At 61.5% G+C, this 21,913-nt stretch overlaps 1 protein-coding gene across 1 annotated transcript in view; it reads right to left on the bottom strand.

Annotated features, from left to right (window-relative positions):
* AHRR (aryl hydrocarbon receptor repressor) overlaps positions 1-21,913 on the bottom strand; it is a 71,192-nt gene that overhangs the window by 23,831 nt on the left and 25,448 nt on the right. The window contains exon 4 of the mRNA XM_057710169.1: positions 12,968-13,083. Coding sequence (XP_057566152.1) covers positions 12,968-13,083 — 116 coding nt within the window. The remainder of the gene's footprint in view (positions 1-12,967; positions 13,084-21,913) is intronic.

Below are 21,913 nucleotides of genomic sequence, written 5' to 3'. Positions count from 1 at the left end.
GTTTTCTCTCTCTCTTTTTAATCCTACAAGACTTTTGTGTTTTTTCAAACATGGTACATGGAAAATGAGATCACTTTTCCAAGTGGAGAAAAGAATTTTGCCCCAAGCTGAAGGCTGCACTTTTTTAAGGAGAGGAACAACCACATCCACGTTCAGTTACTGGCAGCCACGGGCCCTGCACCTGCCACGGCAGGGCCCACCACGGGCTCTGCCCCAGATGCGCCATCCCAGCCCCTCTGCGGGGGGGCAAGGCAGACGGTAAGAATGCGGTACTTCCTTTCGCCGACCATGGAATATCCTGATCTCTTCCAGCCCAGGCAGAAAAAATAGCCAGCAAGTACTTCAAAGATCGCTCGTCAAGGTCACGGCAGAGGAAAAAGAAGAGGGAAAAAGGAACAATTCCAACGGCCCCTCTCATCGCCCCTCCCTGGAATGAAGGGAAGTCGGGAGCTGTGCCTTCCCCTGAGAGCCGTTGCCACGGCTACAGAGCAACACCACCAGGCCAGGGCCGCCAGTCACGCGAGGAGCGAAGGGCACGGGCGTGTCGGGCAGCAGCTCGGCCCTGCCGGAGCCAGACGGCTCGCTGGGCCTCGCCGCGGGGCCTGCGTGCGTGCGAGGCGCTCCTGCTGGGAGAGGGCTGCTGGCTGTTTATAGATCCCACAGACAGTAAATCGGCCTTGGGTTCCTGCCACGGAACAGCTACGGCACTTGAAAGCAACTCTCCAAAGATGCAGTTGGCTGATGGGGGCGTGACCACGAGCGTGCAGGCAGGTGTGGACCCCCGGGGCCCTGGGAGCTTGCTCCTCGCGCTACAGCCCGTGCTCCGCAACGAGAGACGCCACTGCAATGAGAAGCCCGTGCTCCGCAACGAAGAGCAGCCCCCACTGGCCGCGGCTAGAGAGAGCCTGCGCTCGGCAACAAAGACCCAACGCAGCCGATGAATGAATGAATGAATTAAAAAAGAGACCATCTCAGCCACGTGCTGCCTTTTCAGCTGTGTGACCTTGGACAAGCGAATTAACCTCTCTGGGCCTCAGTGGCCTCATCTGAAGAACAAGAATGAGAGCAGGGACCACCTCTGAGGTTATATAAGCACCTCACCCAGAGTAAGCACAGAACCAGCCCTGCCACTATCAGTTAGAACTCAGGATTTCGTGCTGGACGTGTGATTTACCAAACGTGTTGACAGGGTTTTCTAAAGAGAGAACAAAGCCTATTTTTAAAAACTGGGAGCTACTCTCTGAGCGTGAGCGTCTTAGTGTTGATGTTTAACGCACAGGAAGCAGTGAGGGGCAGTCAACAAGCAGGTCCCCTGCCGGACGCCCCACGTCTCTGCCCTCACGTTCCACGTGTGTCGGGGACCGCCAGCTCGGCCTCGCAGCCGAGGGTGGGTCCCTCTAGACCTCTAGAATCTGCCTTTGGACAAGTTCCAGGCCTTTCCTCTGCACCCAGGAGAGCCCGCGGAGCGGCCTTGGGGTGGGGGCGCAGGCGCCGGGAGCCGGGGACAGCGCCCTCCAGGGGGAAGAGTGTCCTCCCGCGGGAAAGCAGAGCCAGCTGGCCCGGCCAGCCCTGCGGGGTGCCGCCCCCCGCCCTCGCCGAGGAGGAACCCGGGGCGAGCCCTTCGGGGGTGCCGGGTGACCCCGGGCTCCACAGGGAACGGGCCGGGCCACATCCCCCCAGGTGCGGGACAGGCAGTTCCTCAGGCCCCACGCGGTTCAGCTGCTCCACCGGGAGCCCCGCGTGGCCCGGAGCCGGCCAGGGGCTCCTCGCGAACGCCAGCTCTCCTCACGGCAGTTAACACGCCGCACGAGGAGGCAGGGCTGCCACCCCTCAGCGTCCGGCAGGTTAAAAAGCTACAACGGCTCAGTGAACGAACGAGGCACTCAGCACACCGAGCACTGAGCTACAGGCGGCCCAGCACCCCTCTGCCGCTTGCACAGGGCCCTCCTCCAGGCGGCCGGCCTGGGCCCTCACTCCCGCTGAAGCCACCCGCCGCGGACCCTCCCCGTGACCCTGAGCTCAGCGAGGGCGGTGCCTGGGACACACGCGTCCGAGCCCGGGAGGGCCCTGGGCAGAGCGAGGCCTGAGCGCCACAGCAGTCTCTGACCAGGGAGCCCTGCTCGGTGACCACGGACGGTCGGGGCTCGTGGTGGACAGTCAGGGGCTGCACGGTGGCGGGACCTGGGGGAGCTCTCCCCGGAGCCGGAGCCGGCAGTGGGGGGACACAGCCGCCAGCCACGCCAACGCCAGCCTGCAGCGGCCGGGGACCGGCGGGTGCGCGCCGCCCGCTCTTGCAGCCCGCCGCCCCTGCTGCCGGGCCGCCCGGCCCTCCCTCCCCCGCGGCCCTGCCCTGCCCTCCTGGCCGGTTCCTACCGCCCCCCCCCCCAGCCCCCCCGTTTTCTGCCCCTGGGGGCTCGTGCCTGCGTTTCTAGAAGAACCCGTGGCCCTCAGCCGCGCGCCCAGCAGCCCGTGGAGGACAGCGCGGCAGGGAGCCCTCGTGCGCGACCTGCGGGGGGCAGACACCCTCGGGCCCCTGCTGACGGCTCCCAGCCGGGGGAGCGGTTTCCAGGACTTTCTTCAGAAGAGCGACAGCCTGAAGGTGAGAAAGTCTCGCCCCCTTCGTGGGTCGCCTGTGGTTCCTGAGAACTTCCCGGGAATTGTGCTGGCTTTTCCAGAGACCGTGCCAGCACGAGCTGGCACGGGGCGCCGGCCTGCTGAGCGACCGCGGGGCCCCCGGGGATCCCAGACACGCGAGGCCGCGCTCACGCCGTTTCCGCGGGCCCGGTCAGCTTCCGAGGCCCGGGCTGGCGGCAGGCGCGGGCACAGCGGCCCCGTCGCCAGCCCCTCCCCTGAGGGGTTTTATGTCTTCGACCAGGGGATCCCGCTCCAGCCTCGAATCCAGAAACCGGACGCAGTCCCACGCGTCTGCGTCTCCCCTCGGGCTGCTCTTACATCGGGCGCCCAGCAAAGTTCACCCGATCCGCCGCCGACGCGCGGCTTCTGCGCCGGCACAGGCTCGCGTCCCTCCCCACAGTCAGCCCCCGTTATCCCGATGGGAGGAGTGAGCCCCGAGAGGCCATGGGGACCCCAGGGGGCCCAGGGCTGTCTGGGTCAGGACGAGGAGAGCCGGGGTCTGCAGGCCGGGCGGGGGCGCCGGGGGAGCGGAGAACAGGTGGAAGACACCCTCTGGTGCCCTGCTGGGGCCCCTCCCCCAGCTGCCTGGGGACAGCCTGCCCCTGGGATGGCGGGGCAAGCCTCTGCTGGCTGACCTGCGCCCCGGGCGCTCACCCCTCCGTCTCGTGCAAACCCCGGGCCAGGGCTCCTCCCAAGGTGGCGCTTTCTAAAGGGGAGCCCCCACCAAGGAGGCAAACCCACCGGCCCTGTCCCTGCCCCCAGCCCCTTCCCCCCGGCCCTCCCTCCCGCCACCAACGCACAGGGGCCAGGAGACAGCCTGGGGGGCCGGCACCGCACAGAGACCAAGGGTGAGACGAGCATGGATTCACATAAGTACATTTAAGGAGATGAGAAAATACGTGAGCCAAGTGAAATAAGAAGAAGAAACAGCACACGCAAATCAAGGGGAACTATGTATTAGGTGCGAAAACACAAGCAAGAAAGAAAACAGTTGGGGGTGCACTGTGATGGGTATGAACCTGGGGGTTCGGTCCTGAAGGCATCAGAGAAGGACAACCAGACAGAACCCGGAAGCAAGACCAGGAGACGGGAGACGCTGCCCGGGCACATCTGGGTAACGGCAGCTCCAGAGGTAGAACCAGTGACGGAGAGGGACAGTGTTTGATCCGACGATGGAAGAAAACACCCCAGCTGAAGAAGAAAGACCTCAGATGGAAAGAACTCAGAGCACCAACCAGGCAAAACAAGACAAAAGACACATTACAGTGAGATTCAAGTATATCAAGGCAAAGACAAACTCAGGAAGCTGAGGAGAAAGCCAGGGCGGAGCCACCTCAGAGAACGGGCCCCGGACCCCAGCAGCGGCACCCATGCTGCGAACACCGGGACAGTGTTTTTGAAGGTTGCGGGGAAAACCTTCGAACCTAAAATTCTATATTCCGCCAATTGGTTACCAAGCACGGAGGCATGGGCTGAGATGCAGGCAGATTTCACACCCCGGCCCGCGATGAAAGCACTCGGGGTAGGGCCTCAAAACGGGACGCACGTTCAGGGACTGCAAGGAGGGTGCCCACATCCTGAACCTCAGGGGGTCCTCGAAAAGTTAGGAGCACAGACGAGATCTGTGCCACTCAGGATTCCCCTCTGGACAAAGTCACTGTGTCCCGCGGGGTCCGGAGGCCTGGGTGGACGCAGGCCTGCCAGGGAGACGCCAGCCCTGCTAAGTCTAGGGGGTCAGAGAGAAACCTGCTGGAGAGACCCGCTCTGAAGGAGACCCCCCGAGAACAAAAGCAGAGTGTGGGACTTAAACTAGCACGAGAAGCCCGGTCAGAACGGGGGTGGTGAGAGAGAAGAAAAGGAAACCAAGGAAAGCACCGTCAATAGAAACAGAAGCAGGGTACGAAACGTGAGGGCAGAGACTCGCCCCACAATGCGAGTCATTACAGGAAGAATCGACGGGCTACACTCGCCAACCAAAGGGTCCCCAAGCACGTTGCAGGGGGGCCGCTTAGCGAGAAAGGAAACCTGACTGTGAAAGGGTGAGGTGGGGTCTCAGCTGCAAGGACGCCAGAAAGCTGGGCGGTGGGACCGTCTGACTGACAGGCTGCGGTGGGTCGAGGGTTAGAGTCACCCGTGCAGGATGCGAGAGCCACACGGCCCCGGAGCCCCTGCCAGGCTTCCTGCTCGAGCAGCCGCCCGGAGCCCGGTGGCGTGAGCTGCCGGCTCACAGCTCACAGCGCAGCTGCCCCCGGGTTTCCCCCGGCTTCAGGCGTCCGCGTGTCCCCGCCGCCACCGCAGCCCTCGCTTCCGCTCTGCCTGGGGACTGAGCTGCGTCACGGTTCTGCTGGAATCCGCGAGGTGTCTCTGCTCGGTGGGGGAGGGGGTGGAGGTGCCGGCGGCCTCAGGGACCGGGGCCTGGGGCTTATCTCCCTGGGGGAGGGGCCTCCCCACGCAGAGGAAGGGGAACTGGGGAGGCCCAGGATGCTGGGACGGTCCTCACTCCCCCCGCCCCTCCAAGGACAGGCAGGTGCCTGTGGATCTCGGTTGGAAGCCCCCTCCCCTCAGGCTCCTCCTCGTGGCCTCGCAGCTCTGCCTTCTTGTCTCTGAGCCGGACTCTCCTTTCCTGGGTGTGGAATTTCACAGAAGTGAAAACCTGGTCCTTCTCATCCTTTGTGCTGGCCACGCAGCGGGGCCTTCTGCGCTGGAAACTCAGTCCCGGGTTCTGGGAAACCTTCTGGGTCGCTTCCTTGCCGACTTCCTCCCCTCTGATCTTTCTGGAGCTCCCACTATGCAGGTCCCCTGGGGCCTGGCAGTGTCCCTGCCTTTCCTCTGTTATTCCCTGCCTGTGTCCCTGCCTTTCCTCTGTTATTCCCTGCCTATTCTTCACTTTCGTGTGGGAGGACTCTAACTCTGGACCCTCCTGCAGATTTCTAGGTTTTGCTCTCACGTTTTAATTTTTGAGCTCTTCTTTTAAGATCTCTGAATCATCCCTTTCATAGCTTCCTGTGTCCACGTGTCTGAGGAGCTTGAGGGCCGCATCGCCTGTCTGTCTGGTCATTCCCGCGTTGCACGCCTGTCTCCTCCAAGCTGACTTGCCTCCCGGATCCAGTGGGTTGCTCCATCAGCCCCTTCCCCGGAGGGTCCACGGCCCCCGTGTGCGCTGGCTTGAGGAGCGGGCTCGGGACGGCCGACAGGAGGCCCCGCCACCACAAGCCTGTGCGGCCTCAGCACCGCGCGTCCTGCCGGGGAAGCAGACGTTCGCACCTCTCGTCCCGTCGGCACCGTCCCTTTTCCATGTAAGCTAACAAATTCACAGGCTCTGAGAACCAAGACAGGAACACCGGGGGCCCCTAGTCTGCCGACCACACAACCCCCATTACTGCCTCATTCAGAGCCACGATGTGGCAGCCACACTCAAAGGACAGACAAGAAACAGATGCTCCCTGGGAACGGACACGAACGGCGGCGTGATCAGGTAAGGGATGGAAAGCAGCCGACAGCACCCTCCGCCAGGAGACGAGCGAAGCGCTTTGAAATTAAAACGACAAAAAAGATGAAAAGTCTCAGAAGAGAAACAGATACGATGAAAAAAAGAACCAAATGAGACTATTAGAACCGAGAAATAAAATATATGAAGGAAAAATTTCGCTGGATGGGCTTCACGGCAGAATGGAGGTGAGAGAGAAAAGAGTCAGTAACGACAGATAATAGGAAGTATCCAGCCTGAGAGAGAAATACGGGGAAAAAGGGCCTCGAGCTGCTGTGGGACAGTACGAAAAGGCCTAACACCTGGGCCAGTGGGGTTTCTGACATGAAAGAGAAAGAGATTGGGGCAATAAAAATATTTGAAGAGTATGGCTGAAAACTTTCCAAATTTGGTGCAAGACACATTTATAGGTTCACAAAGCTCAGTGAAATCCAATAATAGACTGAAATCCAGTAATATCGATGATTACCCTGAAATAAATAGCCTAAACACACCAATAAAAGAACTGGACTTAGAAAAACAAAAAACAAAAAAAGGCCCCAGTATATACCCCCAACAAAAGACAAACATTAAATATAATAATATGAATGGGTTAAAAAATAAAAAGATGAAGCAAGTTACGCCAAGGAAACAGGAGCGAAAAGAAAGCTGGAGTGGCTGTATCAGTATCAGACAGAGCGGGCTTCAGAGCAAGGAAGATGACCAGGAACAGAGAGGCATTTCACGTGACGGTAACAACAGCAAGGTTGATTCATGAGGAAAACATAATAACCCTGAGTGAGTCTGCACCGCACAACAGGGCTCCCAAACACACAGAGCCAACGCTGGTAGAACTTGCAGGAGAAACACACAGTCCCGCAGTGACACCAGAGGACGTGCTTCCGTTAAGACCAGACAGAAAATCAACAGGGATCTAAAAGCCGTCCACGTCATCCACCAGTCTGATGTGTCCGATGTGTACAGGCCTCCTCGCCCAAGGAAAGCAGTCTGGTGGGGGCCCCCTCGTGTCCCACACGACAGAAGGGGCGGGGGGCTCTCTGGGGTCTCCTTTATGAGAGCACAGATCCCACTCGCGGAGGCTCCCCTCACGACCAAATCACCTCCCAAAGACCCCACCACCAAACGCCATCACACTGGAGGCGGGTCTCCAATCTAGCATGAATTCGAAGCATATTAACCTTCGGTGGCGGGGACACACGTATTTGGCCCATAGCAACAATCAAGAACACCAACAGCTGCGTCTTTGAAAAAATCAATACGATGAACATAGCTCTGGCCCAACGGACTAAGAAAAAACAAGAGACGATGCAAATCACCAATGAAATGAAAGAGGAGGCAGCTACAGAACCCACAGACATTGAAAGGGCGACATGGGAAGACCATAAACAGCTTTGTGCCTGTAAAATCAATCACGCAGGTGAAACAGGCCAAACCCTTGAGGGACACACACCACTAAAATCCACACTAGAATAGATCACCTGAATAGCCCTTTGTGAATGAACAAAACTGAATTCACGGCTTAATCTTCCGTGATTAAAATTATGATTTAAACTGTTAAACTTCTGAAGAAAACTCCCAGACCAGTTGTTTTCTCTGGTGAATTCTAACAAGCATTTCTGAAAGAAATACTATCCATTCCACACAATCTCTTTCAGAAAAGGGAAGCGAGGGGAACATTCTCAACTCGCGTTTTGAAGCCTCCATTAGCATGACAGCGCCACCAGACAGACATCACAAGGAAACCACACAAATATTTCTCGTGAACGTGATATAAAAATCCCTACAAATATGACCAAATTCAATTCAGCGATATATAAATAAGATCCATCCCGGGCATGCCAGGTTGGGTCAGCGGTCGAAAATCAGTTAATGTAATTCACCATATTAACAGACTCAGGAAGAAAAACCATGGTCATCTCAATAGAGGCAGAAAAAAACATCTGACAAAACTTAATACTTGTTCATAATAAGAACTCTCAGAAAATGAGAATAGAGGGAAATTTCTTAATCTGATATAAGGCACCTATAAAAACCAAAACAAGCAAAAGACTCAAGTTTTCTCCCTGAGATTAGTCACCTCGTCGACTCACCTCGTCTACTCTACGTTGCACTGGAAGGCCCAGAAGTGCAATAAGGCAGGAAAAATAAAGCACGGAGCTTGAAAAAGAAGATAAAAGCTGTCTCTATTCTCGGAAAACATGATGATCTATGTAAAAATTCCCACCGAATCTACAAAAAAAAGCTCCAAGAACGACCGATGAATTCAACAGGGTCACAAAAGTCAACCCAGAAAAATAAATTGTATTTCTGCATAATAGTGATGAAAATAGAAATTAAACAACAGCTCCAACAAATACAGTAGCAATACAACCAGAAGACACTCAGGTATGAATCTAACAATGCACACAGGCTCTCTACACTGGAAGCTACAAGACGCTGATGAAAGTAATAAAAGATCTAAGTTAACGGGAGACGCCGTGTTCGTGAACTGGGGGAGCCGTGCTGTCAGGCTGTCAGTTCTTCCCAAGCTGATCTGCTGGTATAACACAATCCCGGTCAAAATCCCAGCCAGAACTTCTATAGACATCAACAAGCTAATTCTAAAACTTACGTGGAGAGACAGAGACGCTGGGATAGCCGAAACAACTCTGAAAACAAACAACAAAAAGTAGACGATTCACACCGTCTGATTTCAGGACTCATTACAAAGCTATAGTAATTAAGACAGTGAGGTACTTACTTGTGAAAGGTCAGACACACAATCAATGGACTAGGACAGAGAGTCCAGAAATAGACACAAAAATAAGGCCAGTTGATTTTTTTACGAAGGTGTTAAGGCAATTCAATGGAGAGAGGACCGACTTTTGAATAAATGGTTCTGAAACAACTGGAACTCATACGCAAAAAAATAAATCTTGACCTATGCCTTCCACCTTCCACCAGAGTTAACTAAAAACAGAGCACAGACTTGAGTGTGAAACTTAAAACTGCATGTAAGCGTATCAAACATAAAAGAAAGATCTGGGCTTCCTAGGTGGCGCAGTGGTTAAGAATCCGCCTGCCAATGCAGGGGACACAGGTTTGATCCCTGCTCCAGGAAGATCCCACATGCCACGGAGCAACTAAGCCCGTGTGCCAAAAAAAAAAAAAAAAAAAAAAAAAAAAAGAAAGATCTTTGTAACCTTAGGGTAGGTGAAGAGTTCTTATATGAGGTCCAGCTATCAAAACCGCTTTACAAGAGTGTGCGAACCAGGGACTTGGAGCGCTGGAGCTCCCATCCCCTGCCGGCGGGGACACGTCGGCACAGCCGCCTTGGAAAGCAAGCTGAGCACACACACGTGTGGGAAGCATCCAAACAAAAGGAAAACCGACGTTCAGAGAAAACCTGCGTGTGAGCGCTCGTCACAGCCTCCCTCATAATCAGCAGGTCCCGGAAACGACCCCGGCGGCCTCCGTGGCCTGGGGGGCAAGCGCCGCGGGACGCCTGCACCGCGGGCGACGGCCGCTCCGGTGGAGCCTGGGGGCGGGCGGGGGTTCGGACCGCAAACGGATAGCAGGGGAACCTTGGGGGTGGAGGAATCGCTCCGTGGTGGTCACCCTGCACGGCCAAAAAGAACGCAGTCAGGAAATGTCCCATGTGGCACGGGACACCTGAATCTAGCCAGGGTCAGGTGGTCAGAGTGTCTTCCGGCCAGACAGGCCGGAGCTCGTGGCTCCTGTGGGCACGTTGCCACATCCCCACTGAACTAGACGGCCTTGCAGCCCAGCCTGGACGGAGGATGAACCCCGGCTGGGGGCTGACCACACACCCAAGGTCGGCGCTTCCAGAGCCACGCCTCCCCCACCCCCAGTGTCCGAGCCAGGATGCTCACTGGCGGCAGCTCTGCCGGGACCCTGGCTTCCCCAGGGGGCCTCTAATGTGGACCAAGAAACTGGGCCCCAGTGGGGACCCTGGACAAGCCTCTAATGGCTCCAGCTCTCGGTTGTTTCATCTTAAAATCACAGACGTCAGACCACAGGCACTCGCAACGTCTGCTCCAGCTCTGACTCTTCTAGGAATTGGTGACAGGTTATCTTTAAGAGATTGAAGATGGGAAATAAAACCTAGGATCTTCTTGTTATTGTTGCTTGGTTTGCTTATTTTGCTCTGTTTGGGAATATTTTTCACTTCAAAAATAGTCTCTAATCCCAAAGTTTGAGAAGCACCATTCTGGCAGTGCTGCGAAGGGCCCTCATCACATAACCGATCCTGAGTCCAATAAAAGGGAACTTCCAGAAACGTCCTGCGGCTACAGAGAACGCAGGATGTGGAGGTGGCCACTTGAGGAACTGCTGGACCTCATGCTCCCAGATGGAGCAGGCAGGCTGGGCTCCATCCTGGCCTGGCTGGGCAGCCCAGCGGGCAGGGTGGGCCCCAGGGCAGCCTGTGGTACCCGGAGCAGATGGGCAGCAGACCCAGACCCCACAGCCTCAGGACCTCGTCTTCAGAAAGTCCACCCGGCAGGTTGCTCCCAAAATACCCCCAGGCCAGACGCAGGAGGCACCGCTTCCCCCTCTCCCCCAGGCCCCCAAGGAGCGTGAGGCGACCTGTGAGTCAGGCCCGGCCGCCAGGCCCTGGGCTTCAGCCTCAGCCAGGACCGCAGGGCCACCGTCCCGTCCTGAGGCCCCAGGAAAGACTTGACAGTCCAGGCTGCAAGGCGCGGCCGCAAACAGAAAGGCTCGAGACCTCCCCTCCGCGCAGTCAGGACAGCCTCGACGTGCCGCCCCTCTGCTCCCGCTGGCGACACCGACACCGGAAGGGTGGGACCTCGCGGCGGCCCCGGGAGCCGAGGTGAGGATCGTGCCCTGAGCGCTAACTGGGAGATGGAGCTGGGTGCGCTGGCTTCCATATTCACAGCTCAGAACAGAAGTTTTAAAAGAGTTTATGGTTAAGATGCTATTGTAATTTTGAACGTGAATAAGAAAAAAAGCAATGCCAGCTATCTTTTGCCAAGAATGAAATTCAAACTGCAGGACATTTTTCAGCTCCGTGTTTACTAGCACTGACAGAAAAAAACAGTTTCAAAGGAAAAATAACAGCATTTAAGATTTGCTTCCTAAAAACCTGATAAAGAATGAATGTGGAAACATTTCCTCCATCAAAAGCATGACATTTCCAAAAGCACGCTGCTCTTAGGCCCCCACCCTGCTCCCAACGGGGCTCTGGTTGGGGGGGAGGCCCCGGGCACCCCACACACAGAGGGCACTCTCGGACTCAAACGCGCACGCTGGTGCCTACAAGAACGCCTGTGCTTGCATGTTTCTGTCTCCTTAGAGAGGAAATGGTCTATGAGCTCCTAGATCCTCAGAGTACATCCAGACCCTCAGGAGGGGCTGAGAGCTTGGAGGGCACGGGGCGGGCGCGGGGGGCGTCACGGCCAGGCGGATGCGAGAGCAGAGGGCTGGAAGCGGTGTCCGCCCAACGAGAAGGTGCAGCGTGAGGAGGGACGTCAGGGCACCTGACCCCGGGCGGGGGGGATCCGAGAAGATACAGGCAGAGCAGGGGCCCGGGGAAGAGGACCAACACCGGCCACGGCCAGAGCCCAGCCACCGGTCCCGGCCACACGTCAGTCCCTCCGCTCTTCCTGGCCGGCGTCTGACGTTTCTAATAAAAGCCGAAGTTACGTGGGCAGAGGCGGCCAACCTCCGAGGGGCGTGGCTGAGGTGGGACAGAAGGTGTCTCGTGGGCTGCTGGGCCGGAGGAGCTGTCGGGGGCCACGGGGGACGTGGGGTGCCGCGGCCACGGCCGAGCTCGGCCGTGTGTCTCCACGGGAAGGAGGACAAGCCGTCCCCGTGAGAGGCGCTGGCCCTGGTGGGGAGGAGACGTGAACGGGAGATGACCACTGTGATCACGCCCGGCGGGCTGGCCAGGGCGCCAAGCCCCGAGTGACAGGCGGGGAAGGGGCTCTGGCCGCCGGGAGCAGCCGGGGCTGCAGGCCAGCCGCCTGGAGGAAGCCCCCGGGCTGCTGCCCGGCTGAGCGTCTCCCGGCGTACGCGGCACCAGTCCCGAGCCACGTCGGCCCCGCGTCGTTTCAGCCGAACAGATGTGCCGAGCGCGGGGTTGTGGAGGCTGGCTCCACCTGGGGGACAGAGCTGCCCACCAAACGGCGCTGAGGGCTGAGGACCGGGGGCTCCGCTCTGGGGCCCGAGGTGGACAGGCAGGGGGGACACGTGGGGCCCGGCCTCTCCCTGGACGACCAGGGAAGCACGGCTCCAGGGCCACCCGGCTGCCGGTGGCGGGGCAGCCTGCCACGGGCTCCTCTCCCTCGGCCCCCGCGCCCCCCCGTGGACGGACGCCTGCATCCCCAGCCCCTCGCAGAAGGGACAGACCAGGGCCTGGGCCTCTCTAGCAGGGGCAGCGGCACCTGCTCTGTGAACAGTGATTTGATCCAGCGCAGGGAGCTCCGCCGCCTCTCATCTTGTTTAAGATGCTGAAAACAGGGAAAGGGGTTCGGCACCAGCAGGCAGGCGTCCGTCTCAGGTGAGGAGGCCGGGGTCCGGGTGCGGAGTCGACAACGGGACCTGGGATGCCCCACGCACAACCTCCCGTCCTCATTTGAGGGGAGAAAGCCCGCTCGGTTTTTCATCAGGTTCTCCCATTGACTCGTAAAACCAGAAAATGCAGCACGGAAAACGATGTTCAGATTGGAAGCGCGCGGGCCTCCAGGTCACCTGCGTGCGCTGCCCCCAGGGGTCCTGCAGGCCCACCCGGCAACCCTTCCTGAGACTCAGCTTCCCAGTGGTTGTAAACGGCCACAGCCGAGGGCCCGAGGGGACACGCTGCACGCGCCCCGGGCGAGGGCTCACCTCCAGCAGCAGCCTTCCCTCCAGCACAGCAGAGCCTCCGGACCCTCCGTGCGGACCCCTGTCTCCCGGCGAGGGGGCACCGGCCGCCGGCTGCCGCGCGCGTCTCTCCTGCAGGGCTGTCAGAGGAGAGCAGTTAGTTACGGTCTTCCTACGTTTCCCCAGCTTCCACCCGCCCTCCGCCGACACACCAACCGGTGGTCTCCTCGCTGCCCGGACACCCAGGGCGGCCCCCGGGCCAGCGGGGAGGGAGCCAGGTGACATTCGGAGGACAGAGGTGTCACGGCCAGGCTGCACCCCGAGGACCCTGCCCCACACTGCTCCAGAAGTTGCTCTCTGCCTCCCCTCCTGCACATCCCTTAACCCACCCTCCCCGCCTCAGGGACGCTCCAGGGGTCCCCAAAGCTCCTCTCTCAAGACCCAAGTGTGGGCAGATCCCCGGACTGGACGCTGCTGGTCTAGGGAACCGAGCGCCAGCAGCCCCGCGTGCCCCCTCCCGCCCCCGGAGCCCCCGCCCCCCATCCAGAGCGGAGCAGCCAACGCCCCTGGCGGGCGGGTGTCCCCTGAAGGCTCCCACTGCCTCCCCCAGGCCCCCAGTCTGGCCTCATCTCCACGTGGGGTGAAGAGCTCAGACGGACAGATGTGCAGGTCAGACACGCGGTCCACATCCCAGCCCCTGGCGCTTGGCGGGGGACCCCGACCCCACACCCAGCATCCCGGGCACCTGGGGAGAAAAGTGGTGAAGGGGGGTCCCAGCCTGGAGTGGGCCTGGCGCTGACGCCTCCCTGGAGGCCGGGAGGGGTGCCTCCACCCCTTCATCTCGGGGAAACGTCAGGGCCACCAAACGCCCTGGGCGGCCACTGCCTTGTCTGGTCTCAGGGCAAAACGTAACCACAGCACAGGACTCCCCGGCGCTTCTCCTTCAGAACCAGCACGTTGTGCTGAACGTTCCCTCCAGGGCACATCTGCTCCCCCGGGTGCTGGTCAGAAATGCAGGGTTCCAGGCCCGAGGACAGTGGGCCCCTGGCACGCTTTCCGGGTTGGGCTGGGACCACCGTGGACCAAGGGGCCTCACACACCCACACACACACGGAGGTGGCGGCCAGGCTCGGGCGTCCACGGGGCCAAGTGCTCGACGCAGAGGCCCTCGGAGACCCCCAGACGGTGCCCCTGGGCGGCCCTGCCGTGGCCTTTGGTCTCCACCGGCCTCTCCCTCCCGCCCTCTCTCAGAAGCTCTGCTGCACCCCGTTCCTGCACATCCTCGAGGGAACGCAGGTGTGTTCCAGGGAGCACAGCAGTCACACCTGGGCCCCTGGATGGAGACACAGGTGCCCAGACCCCCATTCCCCCCGAAACCCACCGGCCACCAAGCCCTGTGCAGCTGCTGGTTGCCAGGCAGTGGAACCGCTCTGAGCAGAGAAGCCCGGGGTGTTAAGGAACGTTTAATCCGTGTTGTGCTCTACTCTGCTCGGAAAGCTGACAGGTGAGCGCGCAGACCTCAGAGAGCTCAGATCCCCTGAGTGAAGAGGCCTCAGTCAGACCCAGGAGGGGTCCCCGAGAAGTGCCATGTCCCCGCGGGAACCCCTGGTGCCAGAATGCTCGAGCTTCTGACAGAGGGTCGCACAGGCCCCGTGCTCTCAGGGGCTGAGAAAGATGGAGACGGGAAAAGGCTGACCAGCGGGGGCCCGGGTCCCACCCCCACTCCCACCCCTCCCCTCCCCTCCGCCCCCCGCACAACACAAGGCCAGGGCTGGCCTCCGGCCTCCTCAGAGGGTCCGGCCGGCTGCCCACCCAGAGGCCAGGACTCCCAGGTGGGTGGGGCAGAGCCCGAGCAGTCCCGGGCAGACCCGGGGCCAGGAGTGGAGCTGGGGGGCAGGACCCCGCCTCAGACCAGACCCCCGAGGCCTCCTCGCGGCAAACACCACGGCAGGGGCCGCCCGCACCCCAGCCTCCCTCCAGCCGGCTCCCCCTCCCCCCAGTGCACACTGGGCTTCCCGGCCACCCTGCCCTCTGCTCCTGCGGACGCCCGTGGGGGCGCTGCCGCCCACAGCTGGAGGCGGGGGGACCCCCAGGCAGCGCTGTCACCACGGACGTGGCGCGCTGACCCCTGCCGGGACCCCGTCCTCAGGCAGCGGCTCCCAGACTTGCAGGGGCGAGTGGGGTCCCCTTCTCACGTCCCCCCCCCCCCCCCCGCTGGCTGGCTCCCCAGCATCGCGTGAGCCCCCGCCGGGCAACCCCGCTTCCCTCCTCCGCAGCCGCATTCCGCGGGGCACGCCCGGCAGGGCCTCCTCGGGCCCCTGTCACGCGATGCAGGCTCAGCGCCGCCGGGACAGCCGCCTGGACCCCGGCCAGGGCCTCGCGTGCGAGCAGGGCCGCCAGCGCGCCCCACCCCCAGGCCTGTGGCGAGACTAGAAGAAACCGAATGTGACTCCGAGGCTGTCCCGGAGGCCCAGCCAGGGCGGCGCGGGGGGGCCTTCCCGAGCGGACAGCTCAGGGCGAGCGGACGGACGCGGGGCTGCAAACGCCCGCGAGGCTGCGGCGGGGGCCACGGCCAGGGCCGCGGGCGGCCGGTGTCCGCTCTCTTGCGGGGGCGGGGGCAGGCGGGACGCAGAGGGCAGAGCCACAGGCCAAGGGCGGGGAGGGAGCAGCCCTGAGAGGGGAGCACGGCGGGGGGAGGGGAGCCTGCACCCCAGCACCTCCGCCCGCGGCCGGGGTCTGTTCCTCCGCCTTCACAAGCACGCCTCCCCTGGGTGCCCCTTCTCTCCGCCCCCCACCACCAGGGCTGCACCTCCGGGTCTGACCTGGAGGGGAGCCCGGCCCCCTCTGAGTGGGGCCCTAGCAGGGAGGCCAGGGCCGCGGGCAGCGGTCTCTGCAGACAGACCCCAGCCCCAGAGCTGGCGGCCTCTCTGCCCGGTCTCCTCTGGGGCAGGGGGCAAGCCCACCACCACGGCCCCCATCTGCTCCCGGTTGCTCCTGGTAACAGGCCAGGGAGGAAAGCTGGCAGCGAGCGGGCGTGTGGGGAGAGGGCCGTGGGGGAGTCTGTGAAAATGGGGAGACCGCCATGGGCTGCGGCCCCCCGGGCCCGGACGGGAGGGGCTCCTGGGGGTGGGGCTGGGAAGCTGCACCCCGAGGCCTGGAGCGTGAGGACCCTGAGGTCCAGCCGGGGATCAAGACCGCCGTGTCTCAGGGCCTCGAGCCCCCGGTGCCCTGCGGTCCCCACCAGCTGGCCCTGTGCCGTCCCCAGGCAGCAGCCCGAGCCACGTGAGACAGGCTGCCACCCGCACCCACGTCCCAGCGGCCCCACCCTGCAGCGGCTGGCACTCCTCCTGCCCAGCCTGGCCCCTGAGGGGCAGTGGGAGGTGGGGGGGGGGCCAGGACCCCTGGTCCCACGGACGCCGTGCTCGTCCAGGGCAGGGCGTGGGGCCGGCCTTCGCGCGGGCTCTACGGCCAGAGCTCGGGGTCAGGAGGCAGAAGAGGAGGCACGGCCGGGGCTGCCCCCTCCCAGAAACGAACGGGTTCCCGGGGCTGCGCAGCCCAGCCTGAACCCCGAGACCAGCCGGGGGCCCGGCGCTCCACCTGCCCCCGGCTCCTTCCCCACTCAGGCCCCAGAGCTTCAGCCACACTTGGGGTTCTCAAGGCCAGGTCCAAGCTGTCCGCCCGCCGGCTGCAGAATCAACCAGAACCAGCCTTCTCTCACTTCACGGATCCCTCGCATCCCTGATAAGGCCCATTTGGAACAGAGAGAAGATGAGGAATCGTCATGGAGACACTGGACGTCCCTGCGAACATGCCACACGCACCGCCGTGGGGGGTGGGCGTGAGAATGGAGAGGCCACTGCCTTTGGGGCTCAGACAGGGGCTGCACTCCGCCGGCACCACCCCGTGCCCCACCTGCTTGTGTGCCCTTCACACAGAGGAGACTCAGGGCAGCTGCCACCCCTGGCTGAGTCACGGGCCACGGAGACCCAGCCCCCGCCAGCAGCTGCTCAGGGGTCCCATGCCTAGGTCTGCCACTGAGAGGTGCCAAGATTTCCTGGTGGAGAAGGAACCGGAAGACACCCCCATCTCTGCCCCTGGAAGGTGCGTGATGCCCAGAAGCCACTTTACGCCCAGCCAACCCTCACGGGACAGGACAGGTGAGCCCAGACTGTGGGGCACATGGAGTGTGGGGTGGGTGGGGCTGTCTGGAGATTGGGGTGCACGACGTCTGCCACCTGGGGTGACTGAGCGAGAAGCCAGGGCACCACGGGAAGCTGGGCTGAACCCCGATTCTGACCAGCCGCAGCTCCTGGCATAGACAGGTCCACGTCCACAGCCAGCCCCGGCTCTGAATGAACACAGGTAGAACCTGGCACGGTTTCAGCATCGAGGGAGAGCCCAGGCTCTGCCTTGTGCTCCGGGCAACACCCATGGCCTTGGCACCTGGGTCGCTTCCCTTCCAGCCCTGGCCCAGCAGCGCGCCGGCCCCCAGGCCCTCGACTTCAGGGCTGACGTCCACACGCGTCCGTGTGCCCCCCTGGAGACAGCCGGCACGCCCACAGCTCTGCCCTGCCCGCCCCTGCGCTGCGCCCAGAGGTCAGGCTGCAGGGAGGCAGTGAGCGTGGAGCTCCCAGGACCTCAAGGAGCAGGCCTGCCTCCCACTTCTGCCCACTTCCAGCTCAGACCCTCTCAAAAGCCTTCTTGGCAGAGGCACCCAGGCTCGGAGCAGGGGACCCGGGACCCTCAGCGCCCCCAGAAGATGGGGCTGGGCTTCTGTGAGGGTCCGGCAAGGCCGCAGGCCTGGGTGCCCCGAGCAGGGCCCGGGCGGCGGTGCCCGGTGGGCGTCCTGATGTCCTGTGCCCACGTCTTGTTGCCACTCAGCACCAGCCTCCACGAGGCCCATGGACGGGTGCCTGTGCCCAGATTCCCGGCCCCCAAGGCGACAGTGTCAGGAGGGGGCCTTTGGGTCACAAGGGTGGAGCCCCATGCATGGGGCCCTGGGGGGCTCCCTCACCCCTTCCCCTGTGGGAGGACAACCCAGAAGCAGGTCCTCACCAGAGCACGACCGTGGGGCACCCTGACCTCAGACCTCCAGCTGCCAGGACCGTGAGAGGTAAAGGCTGTGTTTGTCCCTGGAGCCGAGCTGATTAACCGGCGGGGCAGATCCCTGGTGGCCGCTAGCAGGGTTGCAGGCAGCCGTCCCCAACCAGGCCTGGGATCGGGTGAGCACCAGCTTCCAGCAGGCTCCCCGGTCACCTCCTGCAGGGGCCGGCACGCCCTCCTGTGAGACGGAGGTCCAGGACGTGGGGGACCACCCGCCTCCACAGGCCGGGGTGTTAACCGGCTCCACTCAGCCCTGCTCCACCGCCAGGACCTGCTCTGGGTGACCCTGGGGACACCTTTCGGGGCCCAGAGGCCACGCGGGTCCAGGAGTTGACAGGAGCCCCGAGGCGCCCCAGCTCACCTCTCCCGACACCCACGCTCTCCTGCATTAGCGGGTGTGCATGGGGGTCCCGTGCAGTGCACCTGCCGGGGGGCACGTGTGACCGGGCCTGGCAGGAGGCAGGGAGGCATGCAGGAGCGGGGGCCGGTGGAGGGCGCGGAATCCCCCCCCCCGCACTGTGCCTGCAGACCCCACTGCGATCCTGGCATCAAGCCAGCGGACCACCTCAGTGTTCAGACATTCCAGCTCTCCTCCCCTCGCTCTTCAAGAACTAAACGACACACTCCTCCTTTCGCCTTTGGAAGAACACGCGTCACGCAGGCTGGAAGAAAGTGCCGTCTGGTGACTCTTGCCGACGACAGCGTCTGAGAGGACACGGCCGCCTCTGTCTCCTCCCGGACAGGTTGTTTTCTGCACCTGCGCCACGGAGAGAGGATTCGCGCACTGGGTCACGTGCTCTCGTGGGCAGATGCCCGCCGCCCAGCCCGCCAGCCCGGGGAGGGCGACGGGGAGCAGCCGGGAATAAAACAGCAGGCGCCAGGCAGCTCTCCTGGCACCGCCGAGGGAGGAGGGTCGCGGCGGAGGCGCCGCAGGCGGTGCTGTGCGTCCAAACCCCGCCTCCAGGCCGGCCGAGCCCCAAGCCCAGCGAGGGCCGAAGAAACGCCGGGCGGGCGCGTGAATAAACGTGCTCATTCACGCAGAGGTCGTGTTTAGAAAACAGGAGTCCACCCAGGACGTGTACTGCCGCAGGTTGTGGATCCTCTAAAAAAAGAATTTCATTCTTTTCCAAAAAGACCCGCAAGCTTCAGAGGTTTCACAACTCAAAAGGCTCCAACAGCACCAGGAAAGCTGCGTCTCCTCCCGCCCCGACAGGTGGGGAGGCAGCGGCCGCCCCGGCCCTGCGTCTCTGGTCAGGAGGACGGTTCACCTGAGGTCACGAGGGCCGGGAGCCACACGCCCTGTGAAGGAAACGCGCTCTCTCCTTTACTCCCCACACTGCAGTGCAACACGCAATCAAAAATAGTTCTTTGGGAAAAAAAAGAAAACGCGATTTTATTTACAGACACGTTGGGTCCACGTGCTCTTGGTGGTGGAAGAGGCCGACCGACCATGCGACCATTCTGGCTTCCCGCTGACTTTCAACAATCAGAAGGAAAGCGCACCAGTGTCAAGCTGGGGGCCCGAGAAACATTTTGTGAAAACAGACAAAACCAAAAAACAGTGCCATGAAATCCAATAGTTATTCCATAAGCAACTGCTCGGTGAGACAAGCAGGACGCCTGCAGTGACACCGCGTCGGGGACCCCAGGCGCGTCGGGGACCCCAGGCGCGTCGGGGACCGCGGGCCGATGCAGCTCTGAGGGCCAGACCCAGACTGTCCCAGGGCGGCTCCCGCTGAGGACAGGTCGGCGTCTGGAGGACTGGCCAGCTCGGCTGTCAGAGTGTCTGATCTCGGCCTAAAGCAACAATTTGTAAGTAAAGTCATCCTCAGGCCCCCAGGTACAGACCCCCCAGCGCGCACATCACCCGACCTCGAGTGCCTCGGTCGCCACAGGCGACCCCAGGGGATCCTTCCCACCAGAGTCCTGCCCGACCCCCCGCCCACAGGCAGGGCCGCGTCGCGCAGTGGGTGGGGGAGGTCACGGCCAGGGGCCCGGGGCCGCCCGTGGCCGGCTCACTCACTTGCCCACAGTCAGTCATTTCCCCGGCCCCATCCGGGGACACAGCCCAGCACTGAGGGCCCCGGGGTGGCTGGAGGAGGCCTCCAGAGGGGGTGGCTCTGAGCAACGGCCCGGAGAAGGGAGACCCGCGGGCCGGCTGTGAGGAGGCTGCGGTGAGCCAGGTCAGCAGCCCCCAGCAGCCCCTCCCCGCCCTCCCGACACTGGTCCCCACAGGCTGCTCCCCGCCTGACCCTCCCCCCACACGCCCAGACTGTGGAAACCCCGCCGCGCGTGCTCTTCCCCTGAAAGGTTCAAGCCGAGCTCTGTGGGCAGCGGACAGCGGCTCCTGCCACCCCCGCCCCCGGCCCACCCCTGCCTGCTCCTGCCCCTCCGCGCACACCCTCAGCCACGTCTCAGTTTTGCAGTTTTCTCTGTTCCTCCTTCTTTTCGTCTGTGTTTCATTTGGAGACAACGTCAAACTTGCAGGAAGGTTGTGAGAACGGCACCCTCTGTCCAGAGACCCCCGGGCTTCACCGACTGCCGCAGCACATCCCCTCAGCCAGGGTGGTCCCGCGGCTCCGCTCTGCCCCGGGCAGATGCCCCGCCCGCTCGTCGCCTGGGTCACTTCGCAGGCCGCTGTGTCCTCAGCATGTCCAGTGGGAGCACCCCACTCCGCGGCCTGGCACACGAGCTCACTTTCTTCCGGGGTCGGTGGGGCCACGTTTGGACACTAGGACAGTGTGTGCTGGGTTTCCCCACTCCAAGGCTTTTCCCTTTGTAGTTAATTCGTACTTTGTTGTTCAAGACTCAAAAACTCCATTTCTCACTTTCACCCACAAACCTTAGCATCTGTTGACGTTTCTGGCCTGAATTAGTCCTGCGGTGGTTACCGACGGGGGACTTTACAGTTCACCTCTTCCCTCTCCAGTCACCCATGTAGAATGGTGTGCTGTCAGCAAGAACTTTCTCTTAGTATTTACGTATTCACTCATCTACTGACATCGCGGTGGGGGGGGGGGAGGGGCTACGGGACCCCATCGTACTCACTGGATCATAACCCGTCACCATCCTTACTCATCTTAACGCTGAAACTGCCCCAGACCTGGCCAGGGGAGCCCCGCCAGGACCGCCTGTGTCCCAGGGCATGTCTCCTCACGCTCCGGACACTCCTGCTGTCTGTCCAGCACGGACGTTCTAAGCTTATCTTGTCCTTTCTCTGCTCCAACTCTGGACAGAGGCCAGAAAGTCTGCTTTCCAGTCAGTGGTGAACCATGACTGGAAACCGAGATCTGAATGTAAGTTGTGCTCTGTGATACCGGGGTGGCCCCATCAGCAGACATGGCTGGAACACACATGCACACACACACACACACAGGCACACGTGGGAACACATGTACACACGCGTACACATGCACACACACATACACACGCACGCACATGCAGGCACACATGCACACACATGTACACACAAAGGCACACATGTCCACACACACGTACACATGCACGCACATGCAGGCACACATGCACACACATGCACACATGCACACACATGAACTCACTCACGCACATGCAGGCACACAGGCACATGCAGGCACACACATGCACGTGCGCACATGTACACACACATGCACAGTACACACATGCATGCGCACATGCAGGCACACATGCACATGCACACATGTGCACATGCATATACTCACAGGTGTGTGTGTGTGGACTGGGAGCTCACACCAATACCTCCAGTTCCCAGTTCTGCACCACAGGATCAGTACAGAGTGGACTTATTTTTCCTTTACTATCTGACAGAAATTGCTTTAAGTCTATCTGAGCCTAGCTTTTCTCTGTAGGAAGACTGTAACCACGGAT

The sequence above is a fragment of the Hippopotamus amphibius genome, chromosome 15 (assembly GCF_030028045.1).
Source record: "Hippopotamus amphibius kiboko isolate mHipAmp2 chromosome 15, mHipAmp2.hap2, whole genome shotgun sequence".
Taxonomy (NCBI): domain Eukaryota; kingdom Metazoa; phylum Chordata; class Mammalia; order Artiodactyla; family Hippopotamidae; genus Hippopotamus; species Hippopotamus amphibius.
This window is presented reverse-complemented; position numbering and strand designations above follow the sequence as displayed.